This window comes from Schistocerca americana, chromosome 2 (genome assembly GCF_021461395.2).
Source record: "Schistocerca americana isolate TAMUIC-IGC-003095 chromosome 2, iqSchAmer2.1, whole genome shotgun sequence".
In the NCBI taxonomy this organism is placed as follows: domain Eukaryota; kingdom Metazoa; phylum Arthropoda; class Insecta; order Orthoptera; family Acrididae; genus Schistocerca; species Schistocerca americana.
The window spans coordinates 365,629,776-365,643,976 of record NC_060120.1 but is presented as its reverse complement, the minus strand read 5'-3'; the positions used below and the strand labels follow the sequence as shown (position 1 = coordinate 365,643,976).

Sequence of the window (14,201 nt, the reverse complement as noted above, 5' to 3'; positions counted from 1 at the left end):
TTCGGTCTTTCAGTGCTCCAACAAATTCTTTTCACAGTATTGTATCTCCCATCTCATCTTCATCTATGTCCTCTTGCCTTTTGTAATATTGCAAGGAAGTTCATTTTACTTTTATAGTCTCTCTATCTATTCCTTACACCTTCCAGCTTTCCCCTCACTGCTTTCTGTCTGAGCTCTTGATATTCATAAGCCTCCTTCCCTTTTCTCCAAAGGCCTCTTTAATTTTCCTGCAGTAGTGAAATATGCTTCTAAATCTGTGCACTTGTCCTCTCCACAGTCTGCACTTCCTGTCAGTTTTTACATGTTTGTATTCCCTTTTGCCTGTTTCATTTGTTGCATTTTAAAAAATTCTCCTTCATCAGTTAAATTCAGTAGCTCCTGTGACATTCAAGGATTTCTGTTAAACCTTAACTTTTCACGTATTTGACCCTCTGCTGTCATCACTATTTTCTCTCTCAAAGCTACCCATTTGACTTGTACTGTATTCCTGCTCCCTCTGAAACTCTCAACAACCTCTAGTCTTTCAACAATGTAGGAAAAGACAGAATGCTACTTACCATAAAGAAGACACATTAAGTAGCACACGTGCACCATTGACACACTTCCATGACTGCCTGTAACTTAATGTGTCTTCTTTATGGTAAGTAGCAATCTGTCTTTTCTTAAATTGTTGATATTCCTATCTGGTTCTTTCAAGTTAATCAGATTCTACCTCCTTAATGTCCTACCTTTTGCAATTATTCAATTTTAATCTAGTGTTCAAAACAAATAAAATGTGATCTTTCAGGTAACTCCAGGTACCTAGCCTTCTTTCATGATTCCTATGCCAAGTGCTAGTGATGATTAAATTATGTTTTGCACAGAATTGTAGCAGGCAGCTTCCGCTTTTATTCCAGTCCCCCAGTTCATATTCTCCTACTATATTTTTCCTTCTCTTCCTCTTTTTACTAGCAAATTTGTCACCCACCACAAATTTTCCTCTCCCTGAAGTACCTCCATAATTTCTGTGGTTTAGTTGGCATACAAACTTCTACTACTGTTGTGCATGTACGCTTTGTGTGCATCTTGACTATGATAATGCATTCACTATGCTGTTTGTAGTGGCTTACCTACATTCCTATTTTCTTATACATTATTAGACTGATTAATTATGACTATTTGATTTTTTTATTTATATTGCTGTGCGCATCTGACTGGAAATCCTGTTCCTCCTGCCACTGAGCTTCACTATATCCCACTCTACCTAATTTCAATCTATTCATTTCCCTTTTTAAATTTTCTAACCTACCATTGTGATTAAGGTATGTAACATTTCACAATCGAACCTGTAGAATGCCAGTTTCGTTTTTCCGCACTGTGTGACTATTTATATGAAAAATCATGTCTCTTTGTATACAAGAGGATTTTTTTAAATTTTCTGATGTAGTACAAATACATGAAAAATTTAAATTAATTCTGAGAGAATGGACGAGGCTATTTATCATCATATCTCAGTATCAAATTTCTCCTATTCTATTTGTGGTCATAGTGTGGGGATGTTAATTAAATGTGTGTAACAATAATGTGCAGGAAGAAGTGGGTGGTTTTCTATTCGTTAAACATTGTCACTCCTTTAAATTCAAGGGATGTCTAGTATTTTCTGTTGAGAGTAAATGTTTTATATAGGTTGTGACAGTAAGTTGCGGAGAGAGTTTACCTACAATTCCATCTACTGTATGGATTCATACTTCATAGGTACATGTTGCAGTCGCGCGGTGTTAATGTTCCAACAATCAGTTGTGTAAAAGATAGTAGTAACTATTATCACCATTCTCTGAAGACACTCTGGGAGTAAAGTTACTCAATGAAACAAGGTGTGCCCACTATTTCGGGAGCATTATTTGGATATGTTGTGAAGGTCCCATAGATTAAAGTCGAATATGTCCTTCACATTAAGTGAGTAAATTGTTTTGGAAATGTCAGTTTTTTTTTTTAAAGACATAGAAGGCATATTTCATATTTTGCTTGTTTGTGTATATAACAGAAAATTTTAAATATTTGGGTAACATCTTTGTAATTGTTAAACTTCTAATGCTAGGGAAAAGTGAAAGCTGCAGAGACCAATGGATGTAACATATCGTTATGGCAGTGGTTGTAAACCAGAGATGCATAGGGCTCAAATCTGTCTCTGGTCCCCCTAATTTAGATATTTTATGATTCTCTAATTCTCTTTAGGTGAACTATTCATTCAACAGACAACAGCTCGTTACTTCACCTATTGAGGTGGGTGAGGTGGTGTTCCATCTCAGTGAGACGAAACCACCTTCAACTGAGTTGGTGTTTCATCTCGGTGTCACTGGAACATTAAATTGTGTTATTGGTCAGAGGATTCTAATCAGTGACAATAAAAAAGAAAAAGCAAAAATAGTAGTAACAGATAGTTTCTTCCATTTGGTAGGGAATGGTAAGAAACCTTATATGCTGCAGAATACTTCAGTGCACATGTAAAGTTGTCCGGTCAGGCCACAGTGTAGGTGTAAGTGTGTGATTGAGTTACTTATTTCGTTAGTTAGTTGGTTAGAGAGAGAGAGAGGGGAGGGGGAGGTTGTGCAGCTACAGTAATAATCATTTTCTAAGTGTGTCTGTCTGCTGTTCAACTCTTCCTTTGTGTGGTAAGCAGTTGGTTTCTTCCCTTACCATATTTATCCTCCACAAAAAATTTGTTAATACATGTTATGAAAATGCTGTAGGCTTATTTTTATTTTCAGTGAGGTGGCCAAGGAATCCTGACTTCAATGTGCCAAAGAAGTATGGTCTTGATGGAACCAGAAATTTTTATGTTAAGACAACAGAGGATGTTCAGCTTGGAGTATGGTAAGTAATCCTTATTATTTTTATATCTAAGTAAGTAATTTAGTAATTAGTTTGTAACTTACATTAATTTTATGTATGAACAATGGGCTGCAGCCTTGATTGACACACTGATTTTGTAAGTGTGAATTTTTTGGAATGCTGCATAGTGGCTGTTAAATTGCACTTACTATCAAATTATTAGGTGAATGATCTATGAAACGCCGGCCGCGGTGGTCTCGCGGTTCTAGGAGCGCAGTCCGGAACCGTGCGACTGCTACGGTCGCAGGTTCGAATCCTGCCTTGGGCATGGATGTGTGGGATGTCCTTAGGTTAGTTAGGTTTAAGTAGTTCTAAGTTCTAGGGGACTGATGACCACAGCTGTTAAGTCCCATAGTGCTCAGAGCCATTTGAACCATTTGATCTATGAAACAACCGCTCTACTATAATAATCTTTATGCTGCTCAGTGGTAGCAAGGTGTCTGTGTATGATTTATACTAAGTAGAATGGCAAATGCTTTAAGTAGATATAATTTTAGTTCCTTGCTCTGGTTGATTTTAATACAAATTGAAATGCTGGAATGATCCAGCCACATGTGAAAGAAATTTTTTTAACAGTGACAGCTGTTACATCTTATATGGGGAACACTTTGGCCCAACGTGCAAACCTCTGATGCAGTATATACTCGTATATCTCAATCTGAAATCTTTTGTGGTCATTGTCATTGAGGGTAAAATCTTTTGGGAGATTAGGCCAAATCATTTTCCTGCTCAAACTTCAGTATTGTATATTTTGGCAAAACATTGAATTCTGTAGTTTGTGGGGGAATATGATGAGTGGGGCCTAATCTTCTAGAAGATTTTACCTTCAGTATCAGTCGTCTTCATGACAGTATTGAGCTCCTTATGTCAATATGGACATGCTTAAATCACTTTTTGATGCAGAGAAGTGAAAGTACCAAATGGGATTGCAACAGACTGTTCATCTTGTTGTGTTGGCATGCACCACACTTATGTACAAAGTTGTTGCAGTATTTTTTGTATTCTGGGTGCAGACTGCCAGCTTAGTGACTTACGTCTTGATGTAACTAAGTGTGGAGCAATGAGATAACACACCAGTGAGAAACTGCTGTCACAAAAGGGGATGCTTGCACAACTGAAACACTCCAGTAAAACGTAATATTGAAATGTGGCATCAGGAGATGCCTGTGCAGTGAGCCTCATGTTTCCTTAAGGAACACATTCAGTTTATTGTCTCAACACTATGCAAGAATGAAAGCTTCAATATCAAGTTACTTTGTGATAACATTGGTACAGTAGTTTCTGTCTGCTAGCACATTATACATGCTTGACGTCTGTTGTGAACTGCACAATACAGTTTAACTGTCCCGCTGACGTACCATTGCTTCGTCCAGTCTCTCACGAAGACCAAAAGTGAGTGATAAGTGATTCAAAAATGTCTCACTTTTGAGAATGTACAAAAGTTTTTCTTGGAGGCATGGCTACATATACCTCATACTTGTGTCCACATCAGTTCATTTGCCGGAATGATCACTTTCGACTGAAAATTACCAAAAGTTGGTTTTGTTAGTTGACAAATTGTTTAACACAGCTGCTGTAACAGTTACAAATGTGTTCATTGTGAGAGTGACAGATGGCTGAAGATGAGACCATGCCAGTGGTGTGCCTTCTGCAATAGTGACTTATAATCTGTTCAAAAGCATTTACTTTAGTCTTACTCTGCAGGCTTAAATTTTTAGCAACTATTTGAATGATGTGGCCAAAACCATATTACTGTATGCAAAATTTGCTGTGGATATTTGTCATGCTCAAGACCTGCCACAACTCGTGTACCCTTTTAGATTGTTTAAACTTGCAGATTGCTTCGAAAACGCTGTTGAGACTATCATTGAGACTCCTTGGTTTCCATATAGGAGGTCTGTTCAAATAATTCCGGAACATCGGTAATTTCGCACCAATGGTGTGTTGGAGCGAAATGCAGTTGGCATCCCTGCACACCCCTTTGCTTAATGTGTAAGTGCCGGAAGTGAGGCTTTGCACTAATTCTCACTGTCTAATTAAATGCAGTAAGAAGGAATGCTGGGAGCATGGTGTCTCTTCCTAAGGAGCCTATGTTTCTTCATCCCAAGTGTGGGCCAAGCTCCATAATCCTTTCGGCCACCAAATATCATAGCTGTTCTGAGTCTCTTCCTTCAGTGTGGCATTTGTACTGATGCAGCCCACTTTGCAATAGTGTCAGAATCCTATTCTTATCCAGCTACCATTCAAATGCATAAGTTGAAGACGTCTCTCTATCTTTCACCCCACCCTGAATTATATAATGAACATTTCACTGACTTGAGGACTGCTTCAGGCTCTTGTCTTGTCACAATATAGCCCCATGACCTGGTTAAATTCATAATCAGATGGCACAACATAGGAGTGTTACTGAGACTCCATCTACTCAATGTCTTTGACTATATTTGACTTGAAGGTGTTTCTCTTTCGCTGTGGAGAGATAGTACTATCTACTCAATCATTAAGCCAGACAAAAACCCAACATCCATTGACAGCTAATAAACACTTAGGATCATCAATGTGCTCTGCAAACTGCTTGTAAGGTTGGTAGTCTGATGATTACACCGGATTATCAAATGAAATCAAATTAAGATGCTTAAAGACAACATTTTTCTGATGCACTGTTGTTAAAACTTCCTCGTATGATGCTTGCCTGGTGTTCAATGATGATAACTCTGGAAGAATCAGGATCCTTATGAGATGAGGCTCTGATGCAGGTTGCTGTACAGGAAACCTGCTGAAGAGGATTGATGATGTGCATATTGATTGTTCTGAAATCTCAGTGGAAGATATTGGCAAAAAGGCAAACCAGAAGATCAGATTAGAAGAAAAGAGCTGCATGAAGACCACAAAGACCAAATGTACAGATATGGCCAGCACTAAGGTGCTTGGTTCTGGCATAAATCTTAATAATTTTTTTCTGCATTTCTTGCAACTTTCATTTTTCATTGTTCAATGAACACTTTCTGCTGAAGCATTGCAGACAAAAAGGTGAAATTCACTGCATATTTTGTACATACTGTAACACAACTTCCTGTGGTACAAAGTTTTTCAAAGTGAATTACTGTCAATTTATGTACATTTTTGTGAAATAAAAATTGCTGTGTATCATAAGCATAAATTTAAAAAGTTGTGAGAATTCTAAGACTGATATTAAAAAAGTGGTGTACAGATTTGTGTACGTAATTACTAAGAATAATGTAAGACATTTTGAAAATGGCAAGTAAAGTATGTGTTGTAATACTAAAAATATGCAATGAGGTACTGTTTAAATTATTTGACCAAAGAAATGGAAAAGTATACAGATTATAGCAAATAACATAATGACAATATGCAAAATTTGATTCAGTTGTCTGTCAAACAGTAGAAGTTACATTAGCTCACTTCGTCTCATTATTGTTAGTTCAAACTAGTACCCATTACATTTTTAACCTTCTCCCAGCTAAAAGGAATTCTTTACTCTGTGACTGTCTTTGCCCATAGTAGGGTTGGTGGGTGGGGGAAGGGGGTCCGATGCAGGTCTGGTTTTTCTCATCACAGATGAGCCCTGAGAGGTGCTTTGTCTGTTCTGATCGATGTACATCAGCTCTGGCATCAGTAATGCTTTCAATGCCTCAATTTTACCAGTCCTGCATACTTTTACGACCCCTTTAAATTTCTGTTGACGTCACTAACTCCAGACAAATTCCCCCTTGAGCAAGGGACTAACGACCTCACTGCTTAGCCCCTTAATCACCAACCAACCTTCTATATTTGTTCATTACAAAATCATTAATATGCTGTGCCGGATAGCAGTTGATTATAGTTTGGGCATTGAGTTATCAGTAGTTGCTACAGGAGTGCCATCTGTTGTCTTAATTACAACATAGAGTGATCAAGTCAAACTGCTCTTCGAAGGACAATGGTATACATTTCAGCATAAACCAGTAGTTTTATTTTGCAGTTGGAAGCTTATCTAGATACAACCAGTATGCCCATGCATGAACCAGTAACATTGGATAAGGTGATTGGTTAGAAATGTTTCACTATTGCTGAAGTAGTTATTTATTGAGTGACACCTGGGCATTGCCAAAGCTGTTCATCATACCAACACCAAACTTAACAATCATTCTCACAACAGAATTGTTGACATGACAGAACTGGCCTCACCTAGAAAAATGAGTTTTATGTTTCTGCAGCTGGGAGCATTTTCTTCGTATACCACGTGTGTGTACTAAGAGTCATCAAGTGCATTTTCTCTGGTGTTTCAGCAGATATTTGTAGTTTCATTCTCACTATATGAAGTTGGAGTTATACCAAACAAATATTGTTCATCACATCTTTCATGCAATACCCAATGTTGACAGAAAACATCAGTTTGTTTCCCATTACAAATAAGAGCTTTTAAAGCTGAACTTCACATGCCCAACAGATAGTGGTCCCAAATTAATATAGTAAATTATTGGATTTGGAGATATGTTTTAACAGGGACAGTAAAACACTGTAAAATATGTGCTCACCCTGTCTTCATTACACGACTTACCGTGTCTCACATGCTGTCTTGGCTTTTTGCTGCCTGCTACCTCCATGCAGCAGTGCTACTCAGTCACAGCTGGGGATTAGTGGTTATTCTTAATTTTCTACTGTCGCTAGTGACACATATAGCTAAAAAAATTTCACACTATACTAATTTGAGATCACCCTATCGAAAGCGCACATAAAATTAAGTTTTAAAAATAATTTTATTTGTAACTGGAAACAAGCCAACACTTTCCATTGAAACTAGACATTACATGAAACACATGATGAGCAGTATTTATTTGGGCCAACTCTGTCTACATATTGCAAAAGCAGAACTTAAAATATCTGCTGAAACACTAGACAAAATGCACCTAACAACTTATGTATCTTCAACCTGCAGAAAGTCATGGCTACTATTTTTTGATGTTTGTCATTTATCATGGTGTGGTGCTCAATGACTACTACCACAATTGCAGGACCACTATTGCATTATACTATAGTACTGTATGTGGGATGCAGTTGGTGATAAATGTCCACATCCTTCAAAGAGAAAATTCTTTTCTATCTCAAGGTGCACACTCGCACATTTTAGATCAGGACCGGCCATGGCATCCCAAACTTAATCCATGCCAGGTATGCGAGCCTTGTGCATCCCAATGCCAGGGCTGTCTCAGCTTATTTTCAGTCCTTCTCAGTAAAGCCCGCTACAGCATGAGGGTTTTCTCTCTCTCTCTCTCTCTCTCTCTCTCTCTCTCTCTCTCTCTCTCTTTTTTTTTTTTTTTTTTTTTTTTTTTTTTTTTTTTTTTTTTTTTTTTTTTTTTTTAAAAAAAAAAATTGTGGTGTGGCATTTTTCAGCCAGCACAATTCTTTTTAGTTTGGTAGAATCATGGCGCCAGTGCTGTTTTCCTTTTGCTATTTCTTCGCATTCACAAGTCCAGTGTGTGCCTGCACAAAAAGAGGCTGTCTGGTGATGTATTGCCACAAGGCTTTAAGAATGAAATGGGAATGGCATTCGACATTGCAAGGTGAGAAACAACTTATTTTTAATTTGATGGGGATTGAATTAAAAAGAACACACACATTCAGAAAAACACTCCAGTTCCCCAAACTCGCTTACATTAAAGAAAATGCAAGGTTTGAAGAATTCATTGTGGCCGTGAAGGAATTACAAGGATAGTGTCATAAATGTTTTGAGGACATTGGCAGTGTTAAATCTGTTTTGTAGCTATTTTTGAGATCTTTTGCTGTTTCCCTTGAAAGTGCCTCGTGCATGTGTGAAACACTTTGTTGTGTGATTATGAAACTAAATGTCATGATTACGTGGCAGCTTGAGTGCAAAAATCTGTGAAATTGCCTTTGTCTGTCCGTATGCCAACAGTTTGTACTGGATAGAAATTATGTCTTCATTGCACCAAAAATAATTAAATAATACTAAAAATTTGTTTTGTTTGTTGTCTGTATTGCTGAGAAATTTGAATTATAAAGCCAAGTCGTATTATCCAGTGTAACAAAACTGTCATTTACAAGGGCCATTCAATAAGTAAAGCAACACTCTTTTTTTTTTCTGTGCCAGTTTTGATTGAAAAATGCAGAATTTGTTGTGGAATATTCCTGTTTCAGTCCCTGTAGTTCTGTGAAGTTCCAATTGGTGGCATATGTAACAGTGATTTTATAGAAGTACAGGAATGTCATTGAGTTTCTTTTGGCAGAAAACTGGAGCATCACAGATATACATAGGTGATTGTAGAATGTGTATGGAGACCTGACTGTGAACAGAAGCATGGTGAATCATTGGGCAAGGCATTTGTCATCATCGCAACAAGGTCACGTGAACTTGTCTGATCTCTGTGTGCTGGCTGGCCATGCACAGCTGTGACTCCTGCAATTTTGGAATATGTGGCCACTATCATTTGGGTGACCGGTGGATCACAAACAAACACCTCGTTACTCAACTGGATGTCTGTTGGTAGTGCTCACATACTCTTCCACCAGTTGGGCTATTCAAGTTTGTGCACCTGCTGCGTTCTTTTCCGCCTAACGGAAGATCGTAAATAGTATTCTGGAACCACAAAGAGCAGTCGAAGGACCCTCTGTACAGAATTGCCTGTGCATTATGAGGCTGATTGTGACAATTTTTTGTTGAACATCATTGCAGGTGATGAAATGTGGGTTCATCACTTCAAACAGGAAACAAAATGGCAATCCATGGTGTGGTGTCACACCACAAAAAAAAATGTCATGGTGAATCTCACACCTTCCGACTTCCATCCTTTTGTAGCCAAATGAGTGGGGAATAATATGGTATATTGGAATCCTGAATAAAACCAATGTGTATTCAGAAAAAAAGTGTTGCATTACTTATTCGACACCCCTCACAAGTGCAAAGCAATTGTAGCTTCCCCTCGTTCCATAGAACAAGCGAGAAGACCATTTTGAAAAAGAGTAACAAGAAAGGACTGCAAAGATTCACTTTCTCATTTCTGGTCATGTTTCTCTGACATTTTCAGTGATTAGACTGTTCGTTTTATAAAATTGCAGTTAATTTTTCCTATAAATACATACTTCCTCTTATAAACTTTTAAAAAGACAAAAGTTTTTATCACCTACCAAGTACCATCACATCTGCATACAGTATCTGCTGGAAGGGTGTACTTCAGTTCTTGCTCATGCCAGCAGGCAGTAGAAGTTGTTACTGTGGCCATATGAATAATGTTGTGTATAAGGTACAGGGAAGTACTTTTTTTATTATGGGACCAGAGGATAGGAAATGGTTGAGGGATTTATACTGTATTTCTTGCCATGAGAGCCATGTGTTTGCCCAATTGAAAACTAAAACTTACTTTCTATATAAATAATATTGTACAAAGAAATGTCTACAGTGATAGGAAATACTGAATACTAGGTACTCATTATTGTCTTTACATATATCTTGGCTTATAACAAGTAATGTTTTTACTATTCAGTGTTCTTTATTATATTTGACAAATTGGATGTATTTATCCAGAATGAGATTAACACTCTGGAGCGGAGTGTGCGCTGATATGAAACTTCCTGGCAGATTAAAACTGTGTGCCAGACTGAGACTCGAACTCAGGACCATTGCCTTTCGCAGGTAAGCGCTCACTATCTGAGCTATCCAAGCACGACTCTTGCCCCGTCCTCACAGTATTATGAGACAAGGTACTGGCGGAAGTAAAGCTTTGAGGATGGGGCGTGTGTCGTGCTTGGATAGCTCAGATGGTAAGCACTTGACCGCGAAAGGCAAAGGTCCCGAGTTCGAGTCTTGGTCCTGCACACTGTTTTAATGTGCCTGGATGTATTTATGTTTCTGTCACTTCATGTCACTTAAAACGCTTCAGTTAAGATACTTTGAGCTGCATTGTTCTCACGGTCAGTCTTCATGTTGTGCTGTGCCAGAATTGCCACGTAAGAGTGTCCATCTCTCTAGCCCTGATAAAACATTCAGGTGTGACCCCAACCCAGTACAAGAGGAAATATAGGGAAAAAATGCAATAAATTGCTAATAATTCATGGAGAGGTGCAATAGGTCTAACCTCTCAGAAGATAAGATTCTTTGAAACACTGTGTGAGCATTTCTGGAAATGATCAGCACTCGTGTATCTGATCGCATTGTTAAAACAGCTTTCCAACACTGTAATATTATAATGATCCCATGGATCTTCTTGAGTTAAGCTCATAAATAATTATAGAGATCAACAACACACCACAAATGAGTATATTGTACAAATTACCATGAATGAAAATTATACTTGACAGTCATACTCTACCATGTAATAATGACACCTCTTAACTAGTTTCTCAGGTAATAACAACATTGCACTTGGCATTAAACTATTTCTGTTAATTAATCCCTGGTCTTTATTACAGCACTTACACATTCCAAAATGTATAAAAGTTCTGTAATTAACTATTTTTATAAAACAGATGACATCTCAGGCCAAAGGTGTATTGATACTGTGGAAATATGCACATTGGTTTATAAGTCTCAACAAAAATATTTTTTAACTCTAACTCCGATGTTACCTTTCAAGAAATTATGGAAATAGTAAACTTTGTGTTGTTAAACTTTGATAAAAATACTTCCTGCTTTCTTTTTAAAGACTCAACATTTATTTATATTATATCACTGACTTCAACATGCTTGCTCTACTTGTTATAAGTCATATCTCTAAACTTTCAACACTTTTTCCACTTTTTGAGGTTCAAAATTGGATTATTCTCCTTCACTTTATGTGGAATAATGGATAAAATGAGAATACGGGGACTTTGTTTTAATTTTAACAAACCAGTTTATTTTAGCTCTTTAAAATGATTCGGATCTTTACATGGTCAAATATTGATGTGAGCGAGTGACCACAAATCTAATCCCCATAATGAACAAGATAAAATGTGCACACACACACACACATACACACACACACACACACACACACACACACACACACAATAAAACCTCGTGACGTGGCTACCACTTTCCAGCTGATTAAAAAACTCAACCACTTCAGATACACATACCCACTACAAATCTTACTGAATGTGACTCATAACTTATTACTAGAATAATGGTATCAGTTGGATTTTCCATCTCCAAATGGTTCATCTAGGGCAAGGAATCTCTATAATTGTCACACTAACAGTGAGAATGGGCTAAATACACTGGTAATCACAGTTCACTTTCAGTCCGTTTTTTCTTGTGCTTGATCCTGCAACCAAGAAAAACTTGAATGACACTCAATTACTAAATACTCAACAGTGTGCCGCAAGTTACAACCTCGCAGTAACACTGTCCTCCACAAATCTACACAAATAGCTAATGCTCAACTACCTTTGCGTGTGCTTATCCCTAAATTTCCAAACTATACGCGATACCCCAGTCTTTTGGCATGTATAATGGACTATCACAGGCAACAAAACCGGTCCCCATCAGACACAATTATGGACATTAAAATCTCTATGGTTGTACCTACAATGCACAAATACTAATCTTCGAACTAACACAGCGCGCCGACAATGCTACACTAAGCCTGTCACTCGAAGATCGCTTGACCACAGTTAAAGTACAAAATAAAATTACAAAGAACTCCTTCCAAATAAAACAAGCCAAATTGTTCTGCTAATTGTGCCGTAATATTGTTTTGCATTATCTAACTTGCATTTAAAAATCTAAATCCAATCAATATGAGCTTCTGAAACGTTTTGAACAAAATTCATGAAAAACCTTCAACTGTCTTTGATAATCAGTACCAAATTCTTCTAGCAAAGTATCAATTGCGACACATGTAAACGTGTCTCGACCTACGTGCAGTAACACAACAATCATCTACGACTCAAACTCACGTATTCTTCAGCTCCTCAATAGTGGCTAACTGCTTCTTTCCACAAGACCGTAGCTGACTGTGTGAAGACTTGTACAGCTGATTACAGTACAGGTTTTTCTAGAACATATACAGGGTTATTCACGGATATCTGCAAATATTTTAATATGTTATTCTACAAGTAAAACGAAAGAAACATAGGTCCGCAAATGTTTAGTTATGAAGTTACGGCTAGTAAAAGATTTTGCCTGAAATTTAGCAACTTTGATAATATGAAGTCATCACAAAACTGTACAAGGTTAAAGTAAAGCACGATTTCCATTGATTTTCTTGTTATTGGTCTGATGAATCGTAGTTTTCCAGAACATCCAGAGAAGCAAGGATTATTATACAAGTAAATTTGTTTGCTTTCCATTAAGAATGTAGAAACATTTACGTCATTATTGACAACGGTTAGTGAGTTGTTTCAGTCATTTCATAACCTTGAAACAAGTTAGTTTTGTGTATTGTTCAGTGAAAGAATATGACAACAACAGTGTATTTAAGTGAAACCGTATAGTAACTGTTGTAGTTTGTAGATTATTTATGAAATAGGGATGCCTTTCAAATTTACGACGGGGGAATATATCGATATGGTGTTTATTTATGGCAAATGTGGTGGTAATGCTATGGCTGCAGTTAACAAATATCGCATACGTTATCCAACTCAAAGGGTTCCACATGCACGAACCATTAGTGGAGTATTTTGAATGGTACGGGAGTCAGGTTTTCTACATAGCATTTATAATCAGTACGAGCACTTGATTCATGATGAGAACAATGATGAAGATATTATGGATGCTGTTCAATTTGGTACGGGTACCAATACGTGACGTATCTCTCAACGATTAGGCATTTCACAATCTAAGGTATGGCGTACACTGAAGTACAATAATATGTATCCTTACCATAAACAAAAAGTGCATCATTTACATCCGGGAGATCCTGCCCTTCGCTTAGAGTTGTGCACCTGGTTAAATAACAGTCAGCAGTTACGCAAATACATTTTATTTGCTGACGAGGCACAGTTTACTCGAGATGGTATAACAATTTACATAACGAGTGCAAATGGTCTTGAAAAAAACCCACATGCAACAGTGCAACGCAATTTCCAGCAGTGATTTAGCATAAATGTGTGGTGTGGTATAATCAGCACACGTTTCATTGGACCATTCATTTTCCCAGGACGTCTAACTGGTGAGAAGTACTTACAGTTTCTTCAAGAAGAAATGGCACACTTGCTCGAAGATGTTTCACTTGCTACACAATTGCAAATGTATTTTCAACATGATGATGTGCCTCCACATCTCACCAATGCTGTTACTACACATTTAAATAAACGTTTTTCCTAGAAATGGATTGATTGTGGTGCTACACATCTGTGGCCTCCCAGATCACCTGATTTAACACCCATGGATT

General features: G+C 37.5%; 1 protein-coding gene across 5 annotated transcripts in view; it reads left to right on the top strand.

Annotated features, from left to right (window-relative positions):
- The window catches only part of LOC124594971 (lysophosphatidylserine lipase ABHD12), a 92,725-nt gene that overhangs the window by 39,977 nt on the left and 38,547 nt on the right, over positions 1-14,201 (top strand). For all 5 annotated transcript variants that reach the window (XM_047133495.1, XM_047133492.1, XM_047133496.1 and 2 more), the window contains one exon: positions 2,748-2,853. In XM_047133495.1, the coding sequence (XP_046989451.1) occupies positions 2,748-2,853 (106 nt within the window). The remainder of the gene's footprint in view (positions 1-2,747; positions 2,854-14,201) is intronic.